The 25,890-nt window shown below is 39.7% G+C and overlaps 2 protein-coding genes across 3 annotated transcripts in view; one reads left to right on the forward strand and one right to left on the reverse strand.

Moving 5' to 3' along the window:
- Positions 1–25,890, reverse strand: part of TENT4B (terminal nucleotidyltransferase 4B) — a 61,555-nt gene that overhangs the window by 25,300 nt on the left and 10,365 nt on the right. The gene's annotated exons all lie outside the window — the stretch shown is intronic.
- On the forward strand, positions 8,171–9,463 carry LOC309976822 (large ribosomal subunit protein eL21-like; the record flags this gene model as incomplete). Its single annotated transcript, XM_082862605.1, has 2 exons — positions 8,171–8,287; positions 8,503–9,463. 2 exons carry the CDS (start codon positions 8,171–8,173, stop codon positions 8,866–8,868), a joined length of 483 nt encoding a protein of 160 aa, XP_082718731.1. The 3' UTR covers positions 8,869–9,463.

Below are 25,890 nucleotides of genomic sequence, written 5' to 3' on the forward strand. Positions count from 1 at the left end.
CACCCCTGAACATTTCTACAGTTTTCAGAATAGAGAAAAATGATGAGAGGACTGAGTTGTCACATGGCAAGTTACCAAAGGCATTTCCAGTGCATTCCCAACACCACAGCAGGCAATATCATATTTACATTGAGAGTAGCAATATGATCTGCGTAAAACATCATCTGTCCCATAAATTAATTTTAATTTTATTGATTCTGTCATTTTATCTGTATTTACCTGGTTGTTTTGTTTTTGTAACCTTTTTTAAGCATAAGAAATTTATCCTTGTGTGCATTCTTACATTATAATAAAAATAACTCAAGCTAGGGTGCCAAGAGCAGTCGATGGAGAAAGGACAGTCTTTTCAAAAAACGGTGCTGGGGGGCCTCCCTGGCGGCGCAATGGTTGAGAGTCCGCCTGCCGATGCAGGGGACACGGGTTCGTGCCCCGGTCCGGGAAGATCCCACATGCCGCAGAGCGGCTGGGCCCGTGAGCCATGGCCACTTAGCCTGTGCGTCTGGAGCCTGTGCTCCGCAACAGGAGAGGCCACAACAGTGAGAGGCCCGCGTACCGAAAAAAAAAAAAAAAAAAAAAAAGAGTGAAAAGACAACCAACAGAATGGGAGAAAATATTTTCAAATCATCTATCTGATAAGGGATTAATATACAAAATATACAAAGAACTCCTACAATTCAACAACAAAATCAAATCCCAATTCAAAAATGGACAAAGGACTTGAATGGACATTTCTCCAAAGAAGAACTATGGATGACCAATAAGCACATGAAAAGATACTCAACATCGGGCTTCCCTGGTGGCACAGTGGTTGAGAGTCCGCCTGCCGATGCAGGGGATGCGGGTTTGTGCCCCGGTCCAGGAAGATCCCACATGCCGCGGAACGGCTGGGCCCGTGAGCCATGGCCGCTAAGCCTGTGCGTCCGGAGCCTGTGCTCCGCAACGGGAGAGGCCACAACAGTGAGAGGCCCGCGTACAGCAAAAAAAAAAAAAAAAAAAAAAAAAAAAAAAAGATACTCAACATCAATAGTCATTAGAGAAATGCAAATCAGTACCATCAGATTACTTCAACCCATTAGGATGGCTATTATCAAATAAACAGAAATTAACAAGTGTTGGTGAAATGTGGAAAAATCGGAACCCTCCTGCATTGCGGGTGGGAATATAAAATGATTAGCTCAGGTGGAAAACTGTGGCAGTTCCTTAAAAAGTAGAATTACCATATGATGCAGCAATTCCACTCCTAGGTATAAACCCAGAAGAACTGAAAGCAGAAACTCAAAATACTTATACACCAATGTTCATAGCATTATTCACAATAGCCAAAAGGTGGAAACAAACCAAATGTCCATCAACAGATGAATGGATAAACAAAATGTGGAATATTAGTTGGCATTAAGAACGAAGGATAGGGCTTCCCTGGTGGCGCAGTGGTTGAGAGTCCGCCTGCCGATGCAGGGGACACAGGTTCGTGCCCCGGTCTGGGAAGATCCCACATGCCGCGGAGCGGCTGGGCCCGTGAGCCATGGCCACTGAGCCTGCGCATCGGGAGCCTGTGCTCCACAAACGGGAGAGGCCACAACAGTGAGAGGCCCACGTACCGACAAAAATAAATAAATAAATAAATAAAAACGAAGGATATTTTGATATATGTCATAATGTGCATGTTAAGAACATTATGCTAAGTGAAACAATAAGTCAGACACAAAAGGAAAAATATTGTATGTTTCCATTTATATGAAGTACCTAGAATAGGCAAATTCAGCGGGAAAGCAGAACAGAGGTTAGTTACCAGGGGCTGGAGGGGAGGGGGGAATGGGGAGTGACAGTTTAATGGGTAGATAGTTTCTGCTTGGAATGACGAAAAATTCTGGAAACTGATAGTGGTGACGGTTGGACAGTGATGTGAATGTACTTAATGCCACTGAACTGTATACTTAACAATGGTAAATTTAATGTTATGTATATTTTATCACAATAAGAAAAACTTAAGCTAACACTGGATATCTGCCAAAAATATTTTATGAAGATCTTAATCTGAGAAACACTACTACAGAGTTAGAATTAAAAATTAAACCATTTATGTAATGTTTAAAAATACAGACACCAGTGGTACATATTGCTATGGATGTAAACACAGAAGCATAAAAACATCAGCGTTGCAAGAGTGGTTATCTCTGGGAAAGGAGGGAGGTACGTGGGAGGTATGCCAAACAGTGTTCAAGTGTACCTGAAAAGTTATATTCCTTATGTAAAGGAAAAAAAAGAAGAAAAAATGGAAGAAAAGAAGGGAGGGAGGGAGGGAAAAAAAGTCAAATTTATTAAATCCAGATGGTGGGTACTCAGGGGTTCATTGCTATTCTGTATCCTCTCCATATGTTTAAAATAGTTAATAATAAAAATGTGAAATGACTAAGAATCAAAAGTTTACATAATAAGGAATTAAAACTTCCTTTAGCCATTCTACACAATGAATGAGCCGACAGCCCAGACACAGGCCACGTTCCCAATTTACCATCAAGAGCACCTTCTACTTCCCATCTTCCCCTCTCCCCATGGATCTAAGCTGCCACCAACACGCAGTCAGAGTTGTCAATCAGCATTCACTAGCCAGACTTTTCTATCTCTCACTCTGAGACCATAATTGGTCTTACAATTTTTGCTTGCCTCCAAAATTGCAAGTTAAAAAAACACTAATTCCCATTAGAATTAATGTAAAAACTGCAGCATTTCTACATACAATTAGATTCATACCAGGCTAGTAGTAATACAGTTACGATTGGTTCATAATTACTTACTGCAGGTAACTGAAAATTGTCAATAAAAGGCAAAAATTCCCAAATAAGCCAGAACTTGGAAGCAACTGCAACTTGGAGCTTTGCTACTTTGCCAGTTATATCAAAAGTGTACAAATAAGATCAGGGTAGAAATAACCCTAGAGCCATTCATAGTCATTCTTTCTCTCTCTCTCCCTCTCCCTCTCCCTCTCTCTCTCTCTCTCTCTCACACACACACACACACACAACACACAATTAGATCTTTTTTTTTTCTTTTAGCCAAAACACTATTTCCATCTAAGTATGGGAGATGTAAAAGTACACCAGGCTCAAAATGACACTAAGAACCAAAAGAGGGAACACTCCTAGGTATCTATCCAAGGGAAATGAAAACGTCTACCCACGCAAAAGCTGTTCGTAACAGCATTATTCACAATAACCAAAAAGTGGAAACAATCCAAGTGTCCATCAATTGATGAATGGATAAACAAAATGTGGACACACTGAAATGTTATTCAGCCACATAAAGACATGATACATACTACAACATGGATGAACCTTAAAAACACGCTAAGTGAAAGAAGGCACATACAAAAGGACACCTAAGCTATATAATTCCATTTATATGAAATGCCCAAAATAAGCAAATCCGTAGAGATAGAAAGTAACTGCTAGTGGATATGAGGCTTGTTTTGGGGGTGATGAAAATATTCTAAAACTTATTCTGATGATAGCTGCACAACTCTGTGAATATACTAAAAGACATCTGAACTGTACATATCTCAGTGAGGCTATTATTAGGGAAAAAAGAAAAAACAAGGACAAGCTGCATTACAGACCCCAAAAGATTCTGCCTCAACTTGTATGTTACCACAAAGCAAAATAAGAGGAATAGGAGAGTCTATAAGTCAATAGAAAGAAGACTTGTATATCCAGGTAGTAAATGACTTAACACAAACCCAAAACAAAACAACTTGACATTTTACTTAGCACATGAACCAAGGTAACAGGCAAATTGTTACGCTTTTTGAAATACTGAAAGACCCAAAAAGGACCTAGGGATCCCAGGGTCAACATGTATCTAAAGCATTCAGAACTTTTTTTTTTTTTTTTTTTTGCGGTACGCGGGCCTCCCACCGCTGCGGCCTCTCCCGCTGCGGAGCACAGGCTCCGGACGCGCAGGCTCGGCGGCCACGGCTCACGCGCCCAGCCGCTCCACGGCACGTGGGATCCTCCCGGACCAGGACACGAACCCGTGTGCCCTGCATCGGCAGGCGGACTCTCAACCACTGCGCCACCAGGGAAGCCCGGCATTCAGAACTTTTAACGCAACATCAATCTAATCCGAGAGTCCCAGTAGCTTCTCCACATGTCATTAGAGAGTCCATGAATCTGCGCCTGCCCTCCTCAGCTCCCTCCTGGGCACTGCTGGTTTCACAGGATAATCCTCAAGCATCCACAGAAAGTCAAAAACAGAAAAACAAAAACAAAAACTCTTTTCACCATTAACTTCCCTAACAATGAGCATATATTATATGTCCTTAAGTTTACCATTACTTAGGGAGTCTTGTCTCATTTTATGGAAAGTTATATAAATCTTAATAACTCTTTGACATTCTCCATTGGAAGACACAACCACCCATTTCTGGAACTGCTGAATCCCTCATGTAATTACCTCTTTCCTGGGCATATGATCTTCTGGTCAAGGACAAACTGCCAATGTTCTAATTCAGTGGTGCCAAGTTCATTATTACCTCACTTTCAGATAAGAAAGTGATACGCGTGAGAAAAATCAGAACATTAACACACTAGAAACTTCAAAGTAGAATAATAATACAGCCAACACATTTACACATACCTCAACAAACACACACACCAACAAACCCATGGGGCAAAAATCTCACAACCACTATTCCATGACAAAAATAAGTAAACGGATAAAGCCCAAATCTACTTGGGGGTAGGGGGGTGCAGGGTAGGAGCCTGGGAGCCTTCAGAAAAGCGGTAACAGTTTCCCTCATGCACCGTTAACCTTCACAGTCTTTCTAACACATAATGAGACCAGCAATTTTACTTTGAGGAACACAGATGGAGAAACTGGCTCAAAAGTAAACAACACTTATAAGTATGTTTCTCGTGCTTTATTCACAACAGAAAATGAAAAGCAACTTAGATGTCCAATAACAAGGGCGTGCTTTAGTAAACCCTGGTATATATAGTTATGTAGGAAAATATGGTCTACCCTCTCCAAAAAACACTGCATCGTAGACTATGTAAATACACGGAAAAGACCATGCAAAATGTAAATTAGGAGAAGCAATAAGATCTTTCAAGTAGAAGAAAATTGTATATTTTTAAATGGATCTTTTACAATGACACTTAAATAAGAGTTTACGGAGACTAATATTAGTTGATAATTTTTAATGAAGAGCTTCTTTGAAGTGGCATATTTGTTGTTATTGTACAGTCAAGTTGATTGAATATACAACGTAAATTTTCTAACACGATTATGAAAGGCAAGCACCAAAGAAAATGCGGAACTCATCAAATTCTCTTGATATTTCTTGCTGTTTTGACACAATTATTCTGGCTACCATTATCTGTTAATCATCTTCACATCACTAACCTAATTCAGCGTTTTTTATAAACTATTTCCAAGTCAGCAGCCAGCACAATGGCACTGGGCATGAAGACATTCAGGGTATGCGGAGCAAACCCAAAACACTCCTCAAATTTTTGACAATTATAAACAAAAAAATTGCTCTGCTACTCTTGTGTCTTCACTGAAATATTTGCAAATTCAATGAAGTCCAGAAAATTCTCCTGAGTTCCCCTCCTCAACACTTCTGCAGCATGACCTGGCTGGAGGACAATTTAGCATTTTGCCCCAGCAATCACAGCACATGTGCACACAGAGGCAGCCACAAGAATGTTCACTGCAGCACTGGAACAGGAAACAGTGGAAACAACGTTTGTGCTCACCACGAGGAAAATGGCTTTAAAAATTATGGTACAACTACACAGTTGAATTCTACACAGCATGTGAACTGACACGAAAAAATTTCCAAGATACATTATTTGGAAAAAACCAAAATTTACAAAATAAAGTCCACCCAGTAGGAAAAGTTCTGGGAGGATCCACAGGACACTGGAAACAATCACTACCTCTGAAGAAGAGGCTGGAGCTAAGAATAAGAATGGTGGTCAAAGGAGACTCCTGACTTTTCTGTAACGTTCTGAGTTTTTACAAGGAGAATAAATTCATGCCTTATTTCCATAATTATAATTTAAGAAAAATCTCTGGATCATAAATTGCATATGATTTATCTAATATTCCATTAAGGGAATTCAAATCTATATGAACACAGGTGGTATGGGTCTAACTGATAAAGCGCATTGAAGGTGCCCTGTCTTCACATTTAAATACAAAAACACACTTCCCTCTGTACCTCTCCAACAATGTAAATATGTTTCCTTCCTTAAAAACAACCCCAGACACCCTCCTCGCCAAAAAAAAAAAAAAAAGGAAAAAAGCACTTTTAGTACAAGACCAAATTTTTTAAAAATCTTACACATAATCTCAAACTCCTTAATAAGCATTTTTACTTTTCATCCAAAAAACGATAGTGTTACAAAGCCTTAGCCAAACTTCACCTCATTAAGATGATGTCTGTTGCCCACATAACTATTTTGAAGTTGTTTCATTCACTTGGTCTGGTTTTAATCAATACAGAAAAGTTAGTGGGAAGGCAAAGCTATTCCATTTTGAGCATAATTTCGGAGGACTTCCAGCATCTCATCTCCCGCCTCAACAAGGAACCCCTCTTATAGCAAGGGGGTCCAAGGGATTCTGATAATTAGCCGGATTTGGGAACCCACGCTCTAAAAGTGGGTTTTAAGCAGTACTTCTCAATCCATGCTGCATACAATTATTATTTTTTAAATATGACGTGAGAGCCACCACCCACTGCAGACCTATTAAATCAGAATCTCTGAGGAGTGGGTTCCCGTCATCAATTCTCTTTTTTAACTTCCTCAGATTGAGAACCCTGTGTTGAAGTAACTGGTTTAGGCGTTGCTCTTATCCAGCTCAGGAAGCAGAACACCATTATCTGCATGGGCCATAGGAAACACAGTGGCAGCCAGCAGAGGAGCTGAAACACCAACCCCCAGTTTAATTTGAAATCACAGAGTTAGGCTAACAGGACCAGATTCTCTATAACTAAGATCCATTATAGACTAGGGCTAGTAAGAAGCCCTGGTTTCAACTAAAGATAAAGTCACTCCACTAACTTGAAACTTGGTAAAGTCATTTAACCTCTCTGAGGTTCAAATTATCAATTTTTTAAAGGACTGGAATAAATGACCACCGAAGATCCTCTGATCTCAAACCCCATGATGATTCTACCGTGTGGCCACAAATCAATCAAGTCCATAAGCAGAGTGTCCTTAAATAAATGCATGAATATCTTCTGCGAGTATCAGATTCATCATACATATAATTTTATGCTAATCTACATAAAAATTCTATTCATCATCACACCATAAGAAATCCTAACTGAACCTAATTAGATTCTATCAGCTAAATCACAAGTGAAAATTAAACTAGTCACATAAGTCTCAAAATAAATACAGGGATTTCCCTGGTGGCGCAGTGGATAAGACTCCACGCTCCCAATGCAGGGGGCCCAGGTTCAATCCCTGGTTGGGGAACTAGATCCCACATGCATGCTGCAACTAAGAGTTTGCATGCCACAACTAAGGAGCCCGCGAGCCACAACTAAGGAGCCCTGGAGCTGCAAGTAAGGAGCCTGCGAGCCGCAACTAAGACCCAATGCAACCAAATAAATATTTCTTTAAAAATTAAACAAACAAATAAATAAAACTATCAAAATGAACAATCTAATCCTACACCTAAAGCAACTAGAGAAAGAAGAACAAAAAGAACCCCAAGTCAGTAGAAGGAAAGAAATCATAAAGATCAGAGCAGAAATATATGAAATAGAAATGAAGAAAACAATAGCAAAGATCAATAAAACTAAAAGCTGGTTCTTTGAGAAGATAAACAAAATTGATAAACCCTTAGCCAGACTCATCAAGAAAAAAAGGGAGAGGACGCAAATAAGTAAAATTAGAAATGAAAAAGGAGAAATCACAACTGACACTGCAGAATTACAAAGGATTATAAGAGACTACTACAAACAACTATATGCCAATAAAATGGACAACCACGAAGAAATGGACAACTTCTTGGAAAGGTACAAATTTCCAAGACTAAACCAGAAAGAAATAGAAAATATAAACAGACCCATCACAAACAATGAAATTGAAACTGTAATTAAAAATCTTCCAACAGCTTTTCGGCCGGAACCACCATCTTCCAGTAATTCGCCAAAATGATCAACACAAAGGGAAAGAGGAGGGGCACCCGCTACATGTTCTCCAGGCCCTTTAGAAAATATGGAGTTGTTCCTTTGGCCACATACATGCGAATCTACAAGAAAGGTGATACTGTAGATATTTGGACACTGTTCAAAAAGGAATACCCCAGGCTTCCCTGGTGGCACAGTGGTTGAGAGTCCGCCTGCCGATGCAGGGGACACGGGTTCGTGCCCCGGTTCGGGAGGATCCCACGTGCCGCGGAGCAGCTGGGCCCGTGAGCCATGGCCGCTGAGCCTGCGTGTCCGGAGCCTGTGCTCCGCAACGAGAGACGCCACAGCAGTGAAAGGCCCGCATACCGCAAAAAAAAAAAAAAAAAAAAGGAATACCCCAGAAATGTTACCATGGCAAAACTGGGAGAGTCTACAATGTTACCCAGCATGCTGTTGGCATCATTGTAAACAAACAAGTTAAGGGCAAGATTCTTGCCAAGAGAATTAATGTGCGTATCGAGCATATTAAGCACTCTAAGAGCCGAGACAGCTTCCTGAAACGGGTGAAGGAAAATGATCAGAAAAAGAAGGAAGACAAAGAGAAAGGTACTTGGGGTCAACTGAAGCGCCAGCCTGCTCCACCCAGAGAAGCACACTTTGTGAGAACCAACGGAAAGGATCCTGAACTGTTAGAGCCCATTCCCTATGAATTCATGGCATGATGGGTGTAAAGAAAATAGAAGACCTGGACTGTATAAATGTTTCTCTTAATTGAGTAGAAGCGTGTGACCCCCCTCCTCCAAACAAATATTTAAAGCACATTTTAACTGTGTCCAAATTCAGTGGGTGACATCTTTTTACTTTTCAAATTTAGTGGTTTTTCTTCCTGAAAGATGTGAGGTAGTTTGTTGTGCAGTATACTCCACTAGTTAATAAACTGCTAGATATTATTTATAAAATATTTGTACTAGTTTGAAAATAGTCTCTAAATTCCTATGAACAAAGGATTTAAAATAAATGAATTAAAGGTTAAAAAAAAAATCTTCCAACAAACAAAAGTCCAGGACCAGATGGCTTCACAGGTGAATTTTATCAAACATTTAGAGAAGATCTAACACTGATCCTTCTCAAACTCTTCCAAAAGATTGCTGAGGGGGGAACACTCCCAAATTCATTCTACAAAAACACCATCACCCTGATACCAAAACCAGAAAAAGATACCACAAAAAAAGAAAACTACAGGCCAATATCACTGATGAACATAGATGCAAAAATCCTCAACAAAAATACTAGCAAACAGAATCCAACAGCACATTAAAAGGATCACATACCACGATCAAGTGGGATTTATCCCAGGGATGCAAAGGTTCTTCAATATACACAAATCAATCAATGTGATACACCATATTAATAAATTAAGGAATAAAAACCATATGATCAGCTCAATAGACACAGAAAAAGCTTTTGACAAAATTCAACACCCATTTATGATTAAAAACTCTCCAGAAAATGGGCATAGAGGGAACCTACCTCAACATAATAAAGGCCTTATACGACAAACCCACAGCAAACATCATTCTCAATGGTGAAAAACTGAAAGCATTTCCTCTAAGATCAGGAACAAGACAAGGATGTCCACTCTCACCACTATTATTCAACATAGTTTTGGAAGTCCTAGCCATGGCAATCAGAGAAGAAAAAGATATAAAAGGAATATAAATTGGAAAAGAAGTAGTAAAACTGTCACTGTTTGCAGATGACATGATACTATACACGGAAAATCCTAAAGATGCCACCAGAAAACTACTAGAGTTAATCAATGAATTTGGTAAAGTTGCAGGATACAAAATTAATGCACAGAAATCTCTGGCATTCCTATATACTAACAACACAAAATCAGAAAGAGAAATTAAGGAAACAATCCCATTTACCATCGCAACAAAAAGAATAATATACCTAGGAATAAACCTATCTAAGGAGGCGAAAGACTTGTACTCAGAAAACTAAAACACTGATGAAAGAAATCAAAGATGACATAAACAGATGGAGAAATATACCATGTTCTTGGATTGGAAGAATCAACATTGTGAAAATGACTCTACTACCCAAAGAAATTTACAGATTCAATGCAATCCCTATCAAACTACCAATCACATTCTTCACAGAATTAGAACAAAAAATTTTACAATTCGTATGGAAACACAAAAGACCCAAAGCAATCTTGAGAAAGAAAAACGGAGCTGGAGGAATCAGACTCCCCGACTTCAAACTATACTACAAAGCTACAGTAATCAAGACAGTAGGGTACTGGCACAAAAACAGAAATATAGGTCAATGGAATAGGGTAGAAAGTCCAGAGATAAACCCACACACATATGGTCACCTAATTTATGACAAAAAAGGCAAGAACATACAATGGAGAAAAGACAACCTCTTCAATATGTGGTGCTGGGAAAACTGGACAGCTACGTGTAAAAGAATGAAATTAGAACACTACCTAACACCATACACAAAAATAAACTCCAAATGGATTAAAGACCTAAGTATAAGACCAGACACTATAAAACTCTTAGAGGAAAACATAGGAAAAACAATCTTTGACATAAATCACAGCAAGATTTTTTTTGACCCACCTCCTAGAGTAATGAAAATAAAAACAAACAAATGAGACCTAATTAAACTTAAAAGCTTTTGCACAGCAAAGGAAACCATAAACAAGACAAAAAGACAACCCTCAGAATGGGAGAAAATATTTGCAAAGGAAACAGACAAAGAATTAATCTCCAAAATATACAAACAGCTCATGGAGCTCAATATCTGTCATACAGAGTGAAGTCAGAAACAGAAAAACAAATACCATATGCTAATGCATATATATGGAATCTAAAGAAAAAAAAAAATGGTACTGGGCTTCCCTGGTGGCGCAGTGGTTGAGAATCCGCCTGCCGATGCAGGGGACACGGGTTCGTGCCCCGGTCCGGGAAGATCCCACATGCCGCGGAGCGGCTAGGCCCGTGAGCCATGGCCGCTGAGCCTGCGCGTCCGGAGCCTGTGCTCCGCAACGGGAGAGGCCACAGCAGTGAGAGGCCCGCGTACCGTAAAAAAAAAAACAAAAACAAAAAAACGGTACTGATGAACCTAGTGGCAGGGCAGGAATAAAGACACAGACATAAAGAATGGACTTGAGCACACGGGGCGGGGTGTGGCGGTAGGCTGGGGTGAAGTGAGAGTAGCATCGACGTATATATACACTACCGAATGTAAAATAGTTAGCTAGTGGGAAGCAGCCGCATAGCACAGGGAGATCAGCTCGGTGCTTTGCAACAACCTAGAGGGGTGGGATAGGGAGGGTGGGGAGGAGGCTCAAGAGGGAGGGGATAGGGGGATATATGTATGCATATGGCTGATTCATTTTGTTGTACAACAGAAACTGACACAGTATTGTGAAGCAATTATACTCCAATAAAGATCTATTTAAAAAAATAATAAAAAGATATAAATAAATAAAACTATAAAAATAAATACATACATTTGGAATAAAGAAATTTTTTAAATAATTCAACCTTTTCTTTGTCAATGTTCTGATTAAAGGAAATTTTTTCCCATTTTTAAAAACTGTGGTAAAATATGTGTAAAATTTACCATTTTAAACATTTTTAAGTGTGCAGTTCTATGGCATTAAGACATACACATCTACTCAGCCATAAAAAGAAACATTGATTTATTTGTAGTGAGGTGGATGGACTGAGAGACTGTCATACAGAGTGAAGCACGTCAGAAAGAGAAAAACAAATACCATATACTAACACATATATATGGAATCTAAAAAAAAAAAAAAAAATGGTCATGAAGAACCTAGAGGCAGGACGGGAATAAAGACGCAGACCTACTAGAGAATGGACTTGAGAACACGGGGAGGGGGAAGGGTACGCTGGGACAAAGTGAGCGAGTGGCATGTACATATTTACACGACCAAACGTAAAATAGATAGCTAGTGGGAAGCAGCGGCATAGCAAAGGGAGATCAGCTCAGTGCTTTGTGACCCCTTAGAGGGGCGGGATAGGGAGGGCGGGAGGGAGGGAGATGCAAGAAGGAAGAGTTATGGGGATATATGTATAGCTGATTCACTTTGTTATAGAGCAGAAACTAACACACCACTGTAAAACAATTATACTCCAATAAAGACGTTAAAAAAACAAAAAGAAGACATACACATCTTGTGAAACTATCACTACTATCCATCTATAGAACTTTTTTTTTAACCACTTTACTGAAGTATGACTGACACATAAAATATTTAATGTATATAACCATACTTGTAAAACTATCACCAACCATCAAGGCCAAAAACATATCCAACACCTCCCAAAAGTTTCCTCCTGCCCCCTTTATTTACTTTTTTTTTTTTGCGGTACGCGGGCCTCTCACTGTTGTGGCCTCTCCCATTGTGGAGCACAGGCTCCGGACGCGCAGGCTCGGCGGCCATGGCTCACGGGCCCAGCCGCTACACGGCATGTGGGATCTTCCCGGACCGGGGCACGAACCCGTGTCCCCTGCATCGGCAGACGGACTCTCAACCACTGAGCCACCAGGGAAGCCCTCCACAACTTTTTAATCTTCCCCAAATGAAACTCTGTACCCATTAAACCCTAACTCCCCATTCTCTTCTCCCCCCGCCCCCAAACCCCTAGCAGTCACTGTTCTACTTTCTGTCTCTATGAATTTAACTACTCCCTAGGTATCTCATAGAAGTAGAATCTCATTCAATTCTGTCCTTTGTGACCAGCTTTTTTTTCACCTAGCACGTCCTTAAGTTTCACCCATGTCGTAGCATGTGTCAATTTCCTTCCCTTATAAAGCTGAATGATATTACATTGTGTGTATATTACAACATTTTGTTTACCCATTCATCCATCAATGAACACTTGGGTTGCTTCATTCTGATTTTTTTTTTTTTAACTGTATGTGACTTTGAAGTCACATACAATAAAAATGAGAGAACCTTACATCATCACATTTCTTGGGGGGAAAAAAAAAAGACCTGTAAGCAGATCACATTCTGGGCCATAAAACACACCTTAAAAACTTTTAAATCATACAAAGTATACTCTCAGACCTCAATGGAATTAAACGAGAAATCAGTAATTTAAAAATAGCTGGAAAATCCCAAATATAATATTTGAAGATTAAATATGCAATACTTGGAGACTAAATAATTGGGAAATTAAAACTTGGGTCAAAGAAGTTGTCTCAAGAGATGGTCCTAACTAAATGAAAGTGAAAATATAACTTATCAAAACTTGTGACATGCAGGGAAAGCAGTACATAGAGTAAAATTTATATCACTGAATGCAATTATTAAAAAAGAAGAAAGGGATTCCCTGGTGGCGCAGTGACTGAGAGCCCACCTGCCAATGCAGGGGACATGGGTTCGAGCCCTGGTCCAGGAAGATCCCACATGCCGCGGAGCAGCTGGGCCTGTGCGCCACAGCTGCTGAGCCTGCGCTCTGGAGCCTACAAGCCACAACTACTGAGCCCACATGCCACAACTACGGAAGCCTGCATGCTTAGAGCCTGTGCTCTGCAACAAGAGAAGCCACCGCAATGAGAAGCCCACACACCACAACGAAGAGTAGCCCCTGCTTGCTGCAACTAGAGAAAGCCTGCGAGCACCAATGAAGACCCAGTGCAGCCAAAAATAAATAAATAAATAAAATAAATTTATTTTAAAAAAAAGAAAGAAAAGAAGAGAGATCTAAAATTCAATTATCTAAGTTTCTACCTTAGGAAACTAGAAAAAGGTGAACAAATTATGTTCAAAGTAAGGACGAGAAAAATAATTAAAATTTGAGCAGAAATCAGTGAAAAAAGAAATCTATAGAGAAAAATCAGTGAAACAAAAGCTGACTCTTTGGAAAGATCAATGAAATGGATAAACCTCTAGCCAAATTGAGAAAAAAGAGAGAAGACACTAATTACTAACATCAGAAATGAATGAAGGGCCATCACTACCGATCCTATGGATATTAACAGGAAGATAAAGAAATATTATGAACCCACAAATTGATAACCTAGATAAAATACACCAATGCCTTGAAAGAGACAATCTACCAGGATTTATACGAGAAGAAAAGAACAATCTGAATAGGCCTATGTCTATTAAGGAAACTGAATCAATAACTAATAACGCTCTTAAAATAAAAAGCAACAACCCCAGATGGGTTCACTAGGGAAATCTACCAAAGATCTAAGGAAGAAATTATCTGAATTTTCTACAATCTCTTCCAGAAAATAGAAGCAGAGGAAATCGTTTGTAATGCATTCTCTGAGACGATTACCCTAATCCCCAAACCAAAGACATTTTAAGAAAGAAAAACTACAAACCAATATCTCTGATATATCTCTGAACACAGATGTAAAAATCTTGAACAAAATATTAGCAAACCAAATACAACAATGTACAAAAAGAATTATACACCATGACCAAGTGGGATTTATTCCAGGTATGCAAGACTGAGTCAACATTCAAAAATAAATTTATGTAATCCATCACATCAACAGGCTAAAGAAGAAAAATCCTATAATCATATCAAATAGACAGAAAAAGCATTTGAAAAAATCTAACACCCAATCAAAAACACTCAGGAAGGGAATTCCATGGTGGTCCAATGGTTACGACTGCAGGGGGCACGGGTTCAGTCCCTAGTTGGAGAACTAATATTCCCCCATGCCTCGTGGTGCGCCGCCCCGCCTCCCCCCCAAAAAAAAACAACTCAGGAAACCGGAAATAGAGGGGAAGTTACTCAACTTGATAAAGAACATATTACAAATACCTTACAGCTACTTAATGATGTAAATTAGATGCTTTCCCACTAAGATTAGGGACAAGGCAAGATGTCCACTCTCACCACTCCTAATCAGCAACATATTGGAAGTCCTAATGCAATAGAACAAAACAAGGAAATAAAAAGTGTACATATTGGAAAGGAAGAATAAAATTGCCTTGGTTTGCTACTGACATGATTATCTATGTAGAAAATCCCAAAGAAGTAACAAAAAAATTCCTGGAACTAATAAGCCATTATAGCAAGGTTACAGGATACAAAGTTAATAAACAAAAGTCAATTGCTTCCTTATATACCAGCAATAAACAAATGAAATATGAAATTTAAAATGCAATACCATTTAAAAAAAACCCAAAACAGAAATACTTAGGTATAAATGTAACAACATATGACCAAGATCTATATGAAGAAAACTACAAAACTCTGATGAAAGAAATCAAAGATCTATTCCATTTCTTTGCAACTTGATCTACAGATACGATGAAATCCCAATCAAAATTCAGCAAGACATTTTGTACATATCAACAAACTGATTCTAAAATTTATATGGAAAGGCAAAAGATCCAGAAAAGCCAAAATAATATAGAAGGAGAAGAATAAAGTCAGAGGAATGACAATACCTGACTTCAAGACTTACTATGATGCTAAAGTAATCAAGACAGTGTGGTACTGGCGAAAGGCTAGACATGGAACAGAATAGAAAGCCCAGGGCTTCCCTGGTGGCGCAGTGGCTGGGAGTCCGCCTGCCGATGCAGGGAACACGGGTTCGTGCCCCGGTCCGGGAGGAGCCCACGTGCCGCGGAGCGGCTGGGCCCGTGAGCCATGGCCGCTGAGCCTGCGTGTGCGGAGCCTGTGCTCCGCAACGGGAGAGGCAGCAACAGTGAGAGGCCCACGTACCGCAAAAGAAAAACAAACAAACAAACAAAAAAACGCACAAAACTATAAAATTCCTAGAAGATAACCTAAGAAAAAATTTAGGTGACCTTGAGTTTGGCCATGACTTTTCAGACACAATACCAAAAGCACAGTCCATAAAAGAAAATTGCTAAATTGGACTTCACTAAAAGTAAAAACTTCTGCTCTACAAAAGACACTGTCAAGAGAAGGAAAAGGCAAGCCATCGACTGGGAAAAAATTTTTTACAAAACACATATTTAAGGGACTTCCCTGGTGGTCTAGTGTTAAAGAATCCACCTTGCAATGCAGGGGATGCGGGTTCAATCCCTGGTCGGGGAACTAAGATCCCACATGCTGCAGGGCAACAAAGACCGCGCACCACAATTAATAAGCTCACGCGCCTCAACTAGAGAGCCTGCGGGTCGCAAACTACAGAGTCCGCGCGCCCTGGAGCCTGCCTGCGCACCACAACTAGAGAAGAGGAAACCCATACACCACAACTAGAGAGAAGCCCGAGTGTCACAACAAAGAGCCCGCGTACCACAACAAAAGATCCCATATGCTTCAATGAAGATTCCGCACGCCGCAACTAAGACCCGATGCAGCCAAAAATAAATAAAATAAATAAATAATTTTTAAAAAATACATATTTAATAAAGGACTGGTATCCAAAATATTTAAAACTCAACAATAAGAAAATAACCTAACTGGGCTTCCCTGGTGGCGCAGTGGTTGAGATTCTGCCTGCCAACGCAGGGGACACGGGTTCGAGCCCTGGTCTGGGAAGATCCCACATGCCGCAGAGCAACTAAGCCCGTGAGCCACAACTACTGAGCCTGCGCGTCTGGAGCCCGTGCTCCGCAACAAGAGAAGTCGCGATAGTGAGAGGCCTGCGCACCGCGATGAAGAGTGGCCCCTGCTTGCCCCAACTGGAGAAGGCCCTCACGCAGAAATGAAGACCCAACACAGCAAAAATAAATTAATTAATTTTAAAAAAAAGAAAGAAAGAAAATAACCTAACTTACAAATGAGCAAAACATGGAGTATCATCTATAAAAATATCAAATTCTATGCAGTACACCTGAAATTAATACAATACTGTAAGTCACCTATACTTCACTTAAAAAAAAAAAAAGCATAATATCTGAGGAGACACCTCACCAAAGAAAATACAGATGACAAGTATAAGAAAAGATACCTGACATCATATGTCATTAGGGAACTGCAAATTAAAACAATGATATACCACTATACACCTATTAGAATGGCCAAAATCCAAAACACTGACAACACCAAATGCTGGAGAGGTTGTGGAGCAACAAGAACTCTCATTCATTGCTGGTGGGAATGCAAAATAGCCACTTTTGAAGACAGTTTGGTAGTTTCTTACAGAACTTAATATACTCTTACCATCCATCCAGGAATCTCACACTCCTTGGTATTAAACCCAAAGGAGCTGAAAACTTATGTTCACACAAAAACCTGCACACAGATGCTTATAACAGCTTTATTCATAACTGCCCAAACCTGGAATAACCAAGATGTCCTTCAACAGGTAATTGGATACATAAGCTGTGGTACATCCATACAATGGAGTACTATTCAGCAATAAAAATGAGCTATCAAGCCAGGAAAAGATACAGAGGAACCTTAAATGCATACTGCTAAGTGAAAGCAGACAATCTGAAATGGTCACATACTGTATGATTCCAACTATATAACATTCTGGAAAACACAAAACAATGGAGACAATAAAAAGATCAGTGGTTGCCAGGGGCTCAGGGGGAGAGAGAGATGAACAGGTAGAACACAGGATTTTTAGGGCAGTGAAACTATTCTACGTGATATCATTCTGTATAATGACGGATACAAGTTATTATATACATTTGCCAAATCCACAGAATGTACAACACAAAGAGTGAAACCTAACAGTAAACTATGGACTTTAATTAGTCGTAATGTATCAACATATGGCCCATCAATTGTAATAAATACAATAAATACAATACATTAATTATAGAGGAACTGGGGTGGGAGTGGGGAAGTGAGGGAGTATATGAGAACTCTGTACTTTCTGTTCAATTTTTCTGTAAACGTAAAACTGCTCAAGAAAAAATCATATACACACAAATATACACATAAAACACACACACACACACACACACACACACACACACACACACACACACACACACACACACACACACACGGCTCTTGGGGAAGGAAAGAAGAACCAGCTACTTCAGAACAGAAATGTCCATGAATATCTCCACTTTGCCCAGGTCTCACAGTTTTCCCTGCCTACTGACTCCCCAGAAGGGGTGACCACAGACTCCTAAGGAAGCTGAAGCCAAACCATGATCTTGAGGCTCGATTCACGTCATCATCTTGGAGCCTTCCTTTACAGAGGTCATACTGCCCTTCCTTCACACACCTTGCTACATAGTTTTTATACGTAAATAGTAACCTTTAAAATAAGTATTTGATTGGAGGTAAAGTGTTAAACATTTACTCCCGGTAGGAATCCTTCCGATAATGCTGTATGGGTTACAGCATTCTTTAGCCTAAGGTTAAAGAATATTAGCACAAGATGAAGAAACATAATCCAAGTTCAATTTAAAGGAAAAATAAATGTATTACTCTGGTTGTCAAGTTAAGGCTGTGAGAATTCTGTCTCCTGAGCAGAGGCTCACAGGCCACTACATCCATCATGGTTTTCTTCAGCTACCACAAGCTGAAAGCAAAGGTCAGGTGTGCCTGTGGGCCAAGGGCTCCCCTGACAGTCCCAGCCACCGACCAAAGGTCACGTACAGTTCACTACTTCCTCTTCCACACACCAGGCACTAGTCGGCCCAAAGCCCACTTCAGCTTCCTGCAGCCCACCTTGCTTCTCTTTCCTGAGGGATGACAGCTCATTAACAGAGCTAGTTAAAAGTTATATCCCCTTTCTCACTCTTATCCTGTTTTCCCTATGGGAACCGTACCCTCAGGACAACCAAATGGTTGAGGAGGAAAAGTTTCTCCTTTTAGGAGCTAATAAATGATAAAGGATCAAGAGAATAAGAAGATCCCAAGTTTACAACTCTAATAATGAACTAATATTTATAGGCAATGATCATTAATGGCTACTAATATCACAAAAATAAAGACATTCAGATACTATATGTGTCCTGGGAAAAGTACACACCACCCTCTATGAAGTATTCTTGCAGAAAACAACAACAAATCTAAACAAGCCTCTAGATCTAATTACAAATTTATAGAAAATACAGGGGTACACAGAACATATTAAACTGACACCACAGGAGTGCAATTAGCAAAACTCAGAAAGTAGAAAAATCTATAGGAAAAACACCCCAGCTTCTTCAACAAATAAATTAATGGGGGGAAAACAGACAGCAGACAAAGCTGTTGATTAAAAGATTAAAAAGGCATTTCAACCAACAGCAATGCGAGAAACTCATTTGGATTCTGATTTGAACAAACTGTTAAAAAAAAAATTAAGGCACAATTGGGGAAATATAAACATTGGGTATTTGAGGTAACTAACAAATTATTGTTAACTTATTCAGGTGTAATAATAGTATCACGCTTATGGTTTCTTTTTAAGTCCTTATCTAGAGACGCATGCATATAGAAAGGTTTATATAAAATGATGTGACATCTGGAATTTGCTTCAAAATAATGTGGGGTGGAAATGGACTGGCATGCAAGTGAAATGAGTTTGGCCATGGGTTGATGACTCTTGAAGTTGTGTGATGAGTACATGGAAGTTCATTATCTATTCTGTGTACTTTCATACCGTTTGTGATTCTCCATAATAAAAATGTTTTAAAAAATGAAGTAGAGGGCTTCCCTGGTGGCGCAGTGGTTGAGAGTCCGCCTGCCGATGCAGGGGACACGGGTTCGTGCCCCGGTCCGGGAAGATCCCACATGCCGCGGAGTGGCTGGGCCCGTGAGCCATGGCCACTGAGCCTGCGCGTCTGGAGCCTGTGGTCCGCAATGGGAGAGGCCACAGCAGTGAGAGGCCCGTGTACCGCAAAAAAAAAAGAAATGAAGTAGAGTAATTTCAGATCTCAAATTTCTCTAAGAAAGATAAACCATTATAGCCCATCACAGTAGCTGCTGCTCCCCATCTATCTCGATTATGCTAAATACTACACAGTCAGCCCTCCGTACCCGTGGGTTTCACATCCAAACAATCAACCAACCACAGATCAAAATCTCAATCCGAGGTTGGTTGATTCCTCAGATGCAAACCCCACAGATACGGAGGGCCAACTGTATTCATTGCACTACACCATTTTATGTAAGGGATTTGAGCATCCCCGTGTTTTGGTATCCATCCTGGAACCAATCCCCTATGGATACCCAGGGACCACTGTATATCCAACCTATCCTTTTAGGGATTGTCATATGAAACCTGTATAACCAATTTTTCCTTTCCAACCCTCCACAACCTAACCAATCTTTCAAAACATTAGCAAAAAATCTCTACTCTTCTCAAAGTTTGCCCTTACCTCACTAGTCAAAAGCAACCTCTCCACCTTATCCAGTTTATCCAACCAGACCATAATTTCTTAGAAGGCAGAGAATGTTTTACTGTCTTTACTTCCCACAAAAAGCCTAGTGCAGTGGCTTGCATACAGCAGTAGATTATCCAACCAAAAAACCGTGTGGATCATCCTGGTCTGTTTGGAGATGAGTTGCAAAATCAACAAGGAATAAAGAACCAAAAGCAGAGGACATGGTTACAAAATCTATACGTCATAAACAATGGATGAACATATTGTGATAGATCCATACAATAAAAACGCTACTCGGCATTAAAAAGTAACAAAGAACTATATTACACACAACATGCATGAACCTCCAAAACATCATGCTAAGAGGAGTCAGGCACAAAAGACTACCCAGCATATATAATTCCATTTAATCAAAATCCTAGAAAAGGCAAAAGTGGTTGCTCAGGGGAAGCGATGGGGTAAAGCAACTGACTGTAACGGGCATGAGGGTACTTTCTGAGTGATGGAAATGTTCTATATCTTCTTCCTACATTTTGATTGTTGTGGTCACACAACTGTATATATTTCCAAAAGTCACCTATCTGTACAATTTAAATGGGTGAATTTATTATATATAAATTATATCCTAATAAAAGCTATTTATAAATCATAAAATTAGAATTAAAAATTACATGTATTTGTAATAGGACAGAACAAGGGCTCTTATAAATAAGATCAACATCTCCAAGAAAAAGGAATGAAACTGGGTCATTTGTAGAGATGTGGATGGACCTAGAGTCTGTCATACAGAGTGAAGTAGCCAGAAAGAGAAAAACAAATATCGTATATTAACGCATATATGTGGCATCTAGAAAAATGGTACAAACACCCTATTTGTAGGGCAGGAATAGAGACATAGAGAACAGATATGTGGACAGAGGGGAAAAGGGGTGGATGGAATGAATTGGGAGATTAGGTTTGACATAAAAACACTACCACATGTAAAACAGATAGCTAGTGGGAACCTGCTGTATAGCACAGGGAGCTCAGCTTGGTGCTCCGTGACAGCCTAGATGGGTGGGATGGAGCGGGGGGTGGGAGGGAGGTCCAAGAGGGAGAGGATATAGGTATACATATAGCTGATTCACTTCATTGTACAGCAGAAACTAACACAACATTGTAAAGCAATTATACTCCAATTAAAAAAAGATAGGCAAGGGAAATAAGAAATTGCAAAGAAAAATAGCCAATTAATGTGAAGGCATGTGCAAATGAAGTCAGTAAAATACTATTTTTTACCTATAAAATTGGCAAAAAATGTTTCCTTTTGTATTGGTATTTGCTTTTATTTGTAACATGTAGCATTGGTGAAGGTTTAGGGAAAATTCGGACTCTTGCACACTGCTAATGTAAGGGTAAACTGATCCAATCTTTCCACAGGAAAATTTGGCAAAAGCCTTAAAAGATATAAACATTCTCCAGTCTAAAACTTTATCCTCAAGAAATAACCATGTGGCAAGACAATTTATGGAGAAAGAATGGTCTTTAACCAATGGTGCTGGGACAACCTCATATCCACAGGCAAAAGAATGAACTTAGACCTCTACCTCACACCATATGCAAAAGTGAATTCAAAATGGATCAAAGACCTAAATTTAAGAGCTAAAACTGTAAGACTCTTAAAAGGCAAAATAGGGGTCAATTTTTGTGATCTTGGCAATGATTTCTTAGATATGACACATAAAGCACAAGAAACAGAAAAAAAATAGACAAATTGGAATTTATAAAATAGAACAAACAAATAAAACTTTGTGCCTCAAAGGACAATATCAAGATAATATAAAGACAATCCACAAAATGGGAGAAAATATCTGCAAATCATCTATCTGATAAGGGTCTACAATCCAGAATATATAAAGAACTCTTACCATAAACAATAAAAAGTCCACTAGAAAAAACTGGGCAAGCAACTTAAATAGACATTTCTCCAAAGAAGGTATACACGCAGCCTACAAGCACATGAAAAGATGCTCAACACCCTTAGTCGTTAGGGAAATGCAATCAAAACCACAATGAGGGCTTCTCTGGTGGTGCAATGGCTGGGAATACGCCTGCCAGTGCAGGGGACATGGGTTCGAGCCCTGGTCGGAGAGGATCCTACATGCTGCGGAGCAACTAAGACTGTGCGCCACAACTACTGAGCCTGTGCTCTGGAGCCCACGAGCCACAAGTACTGAGCCCGCACGCCTAGAGACCGTGCTCCGCAACGAGAGGGCACTGCGATGAGAAGCCCACACGCACCGCAACGAAGAGTAGCCCCCACTTGCGCCAACTAGAGAAAGCTCGCGCGCAGCAACAAATACCAAACGCAGCCAAAAATAAAATGAATTAAATAAATTTTAAAAAACAAAAAAACACAATGAGATACTACTTCACACTCCCTAGGATGGCTATAATCAAAAGGACAGATAATGAAAAGTATTGACAAGAACATGGAGAAACTGGAAACCTCAGACATTGCTGGTGGGAATGAAAAATATTATAGCCACTTTATATGACCCAGCAATTCCACTCCAAGTTATTTACCCAAGAAAAATGAAAACACATGTCCACAAAAAAAATCTGTACATGAATGTTCATTATTTATAATAGCCAAAAAGTGGAAACAACCCAAATGTCCATCAACTAATGAATGGATAAACAAAATGTGGTATATTCATACACTGGAATATTTAGGCATAAAAAGGAATGAAGTACTGATACATGCTACAACACAAATGAACTCTGAAAACATGCTAAGTGAAAGAAGCCAGACACAAAAGGCCACATATTATATGATTCCATTCTTATGAAATTTCCAGAATCATAAATCCACAGAGACAAAAAGTCTGTATGAGGCTTCCAGGATCTGAAGGGGAAGGGGATAGTGGAGTGATAATGGGTACAGGGTTTCTTTCTGTGGTGATGAAAACGTTCTGGAATTAGATAGCTGTGATGGTTGCACAATCTTGTAATGGTCTAAAACCACTGAATTGTACACTTTAAAAGGGTGAATATGATAGCATATGAATTTTATCTCAGTAAAAATAAGTAGAAAAATAGAAGAAATAATCCTCACTGTGGCACAGGCTCGGCTAAAAACATGTCTTTTAAAAAACAAAAGACTGGGGCTTCCCTGGTGGCGCAGTGGTTGAAAGTCTGCCTGCCGATGCAGAAGACACGGGTTCGTGCCCCGGTCCGGGAAGATACCGGGAAGATCCCACATGCCACGGAGCAGCTGGGCCCGTGAGCCATGGCCGCTGACCGTGCACTCCGTAACAGGAGAGGCCACAACAGTGAGAGGCCCGCGTAACGCAAAAAAAAAAAAAAAAAGATTGGAAGCAAACTAAATGTTCAACTGGGGATTGGTGAAATAAATTAAGGTGCATTCAATCACTGGAATACCATGTCCACACACAGTAGGTACACAGAGTCATACTAAAGGTAGTGGGGTATTTTTAAATGCTGTAGAAATGTATTTCATATGCAAGATATTTGTCACATTAATACATTTTTTTAAGTCAAAAAAGTATGCCCACAATAGTCTGATACCCTTCTCCCAAAGTAGAAAACAATCTTAAGATAAAAAACAGTTCTAAGTTCTGGCCTCCAGATTGTGAGAGAATAAATTTCTATTATTCAAAAATTTTTTTTCTAGGGGCTTCCATGGTGGCGCAGTGGTTGAGAGTCCGCCTGCCGATGCAGGGGACACGGGTTCGTGCCCCGGTCCGGGAAGATCCCACATGCCGCGGAGCGGCTGGGCCCGTGAGCCATGGCTGCTGAGCCTGCGTGTCCGGAGCCTGTGCTCCGCAACAGAAGAGGCCACAACACTGAGAGGCCTGTGTACTGCAAAAACAAACAAACAAAAAAATTTTTCTTTAAATTGGAAAAAAATTTTAAGTATACCCATAGTGGAGTCCATATTGATAGACAGAAAAAATGAAATATAGTAAGTGTATTAAATATATTTAACATTATAAACTTATAAAAAATATCTACACCAAAATATGCTAACAATAGTTATGTTCTGGTACTAGTATTATAGGGGCTATTTTTTCTTCCTTTGGTTTAGCTGTATTTTCTAATTTTTTGACAATTAGCACTTATTAGTAGTATATAAAACATATGTTGATTTTAAAAACAAGTATTCTGGGACTTCCCGGGTGGCGCAGTGGTTAAGAATCCTCCTGCCAATGCAGGGGACACGGGATCAATCCCTGGTTGGGGAAGATCCCACATGCCACACAGAGCAACTGAGCCCACATACCACAACTACTGAGCCTGTGTACTGCAACTACTGAAGCCCGCGCAACTAGAGCCCAAGCTTCACAACAAGAGAAGCCACTGTATTTCTCTAATGATTAATGATGTTGAGCATTCTTCATGTGTTTGTTGGCAATCTGTATACCTTCTTTGGAGAAATGTCTATTTAGGTCTTCTGCCCATTTTTGGATTGGGTTGTTTGTTTTTTTTGTTATTGAGCTGCATGAGCTGCTTGTAAATTTTGGAGATTAATCCTTTGTCAGTTGCTTCATTTGCAAATATTTTCTCCCATTCTGAGGGTTGGCCTTTGGTCTTGTTTATGGTTTCCTTTGCTGTGCAAAAGCTTTGAAGTTTCATTAGGTCCCATTTGTTTATTTTTGTTTTTATCTCCATTTCTCTAGGAGGTGGGTCAAAAAGGATCTTGCTGTGATTTATGTCATAGAGTGTTCTGCCTATGTTTTCCTCAAAGAGTTTGATAGTGTCTGGCCTTACATTTAGGTCTTTAATCCATTATTTTTGTGTATGGTGTTAGGGAGTGTTCTAATTTCATACTTTTACATGTACCTGTCCAGTTTTCCCAGCACCACTTATTGAAGAGGCTGTCTTTTCTCCACTGTATATTCTTGCCTCCTTTATCAAAGATAAGGAGACCATACGTGCGTGGGTTTACCCCTGGGCTTTCTATTCTGTTCCATTGATCTATATTTCTGTGTTTGTGCCAGTACCATACTGTCTCGATTACTGTAGCTTTGTAGTATAGTCTGAAGTCAAGGAGCCTGATTCCTCCAGCTCCATTTTTCATTCTCAAGATTGCTTTGGCTATTCGGGGTCTTTTGTGTTTCCATACAAACTGTGAAATTTTTTGTACTAGTTCTGTGAAAAATGCCAGTGGTAGTTGATAGGGATTGCATTGAATCTGTAGATTGCTTTAGGTAGTGGAGTCATTTTCACAATGCTGATTCTTCAAATCCAAGAACATGGTATATCTCTCCATCTATCTGTATCATCTTTAATTTCTTTCATCAGTGTCTTATAATTTTTTGCATACAGGTCTTTTGTCTTCTTAGGTAGGTTTATTCCTAGATATTTTATTCTTTTTGTTGCAATGGTAAATGGGAACACTCTTGCACTGTTGGTGGGAATGTAAATTGATACAGCCACTATGGAGAACAGTATGGAGATTCCTTAAAATACT

Source organism: Leucopleurus acutus, assembly GCF_964270905.1.
Source record: "Leucopleurus acutus genome assembly, chromosome: 20".
Lineage (NCBI taxonomy): Eukaryota > Metazoa > Chordata > Mammalia > Artiodactyla > Delphinidae > Leucopleurus > Leucopleurus acutus.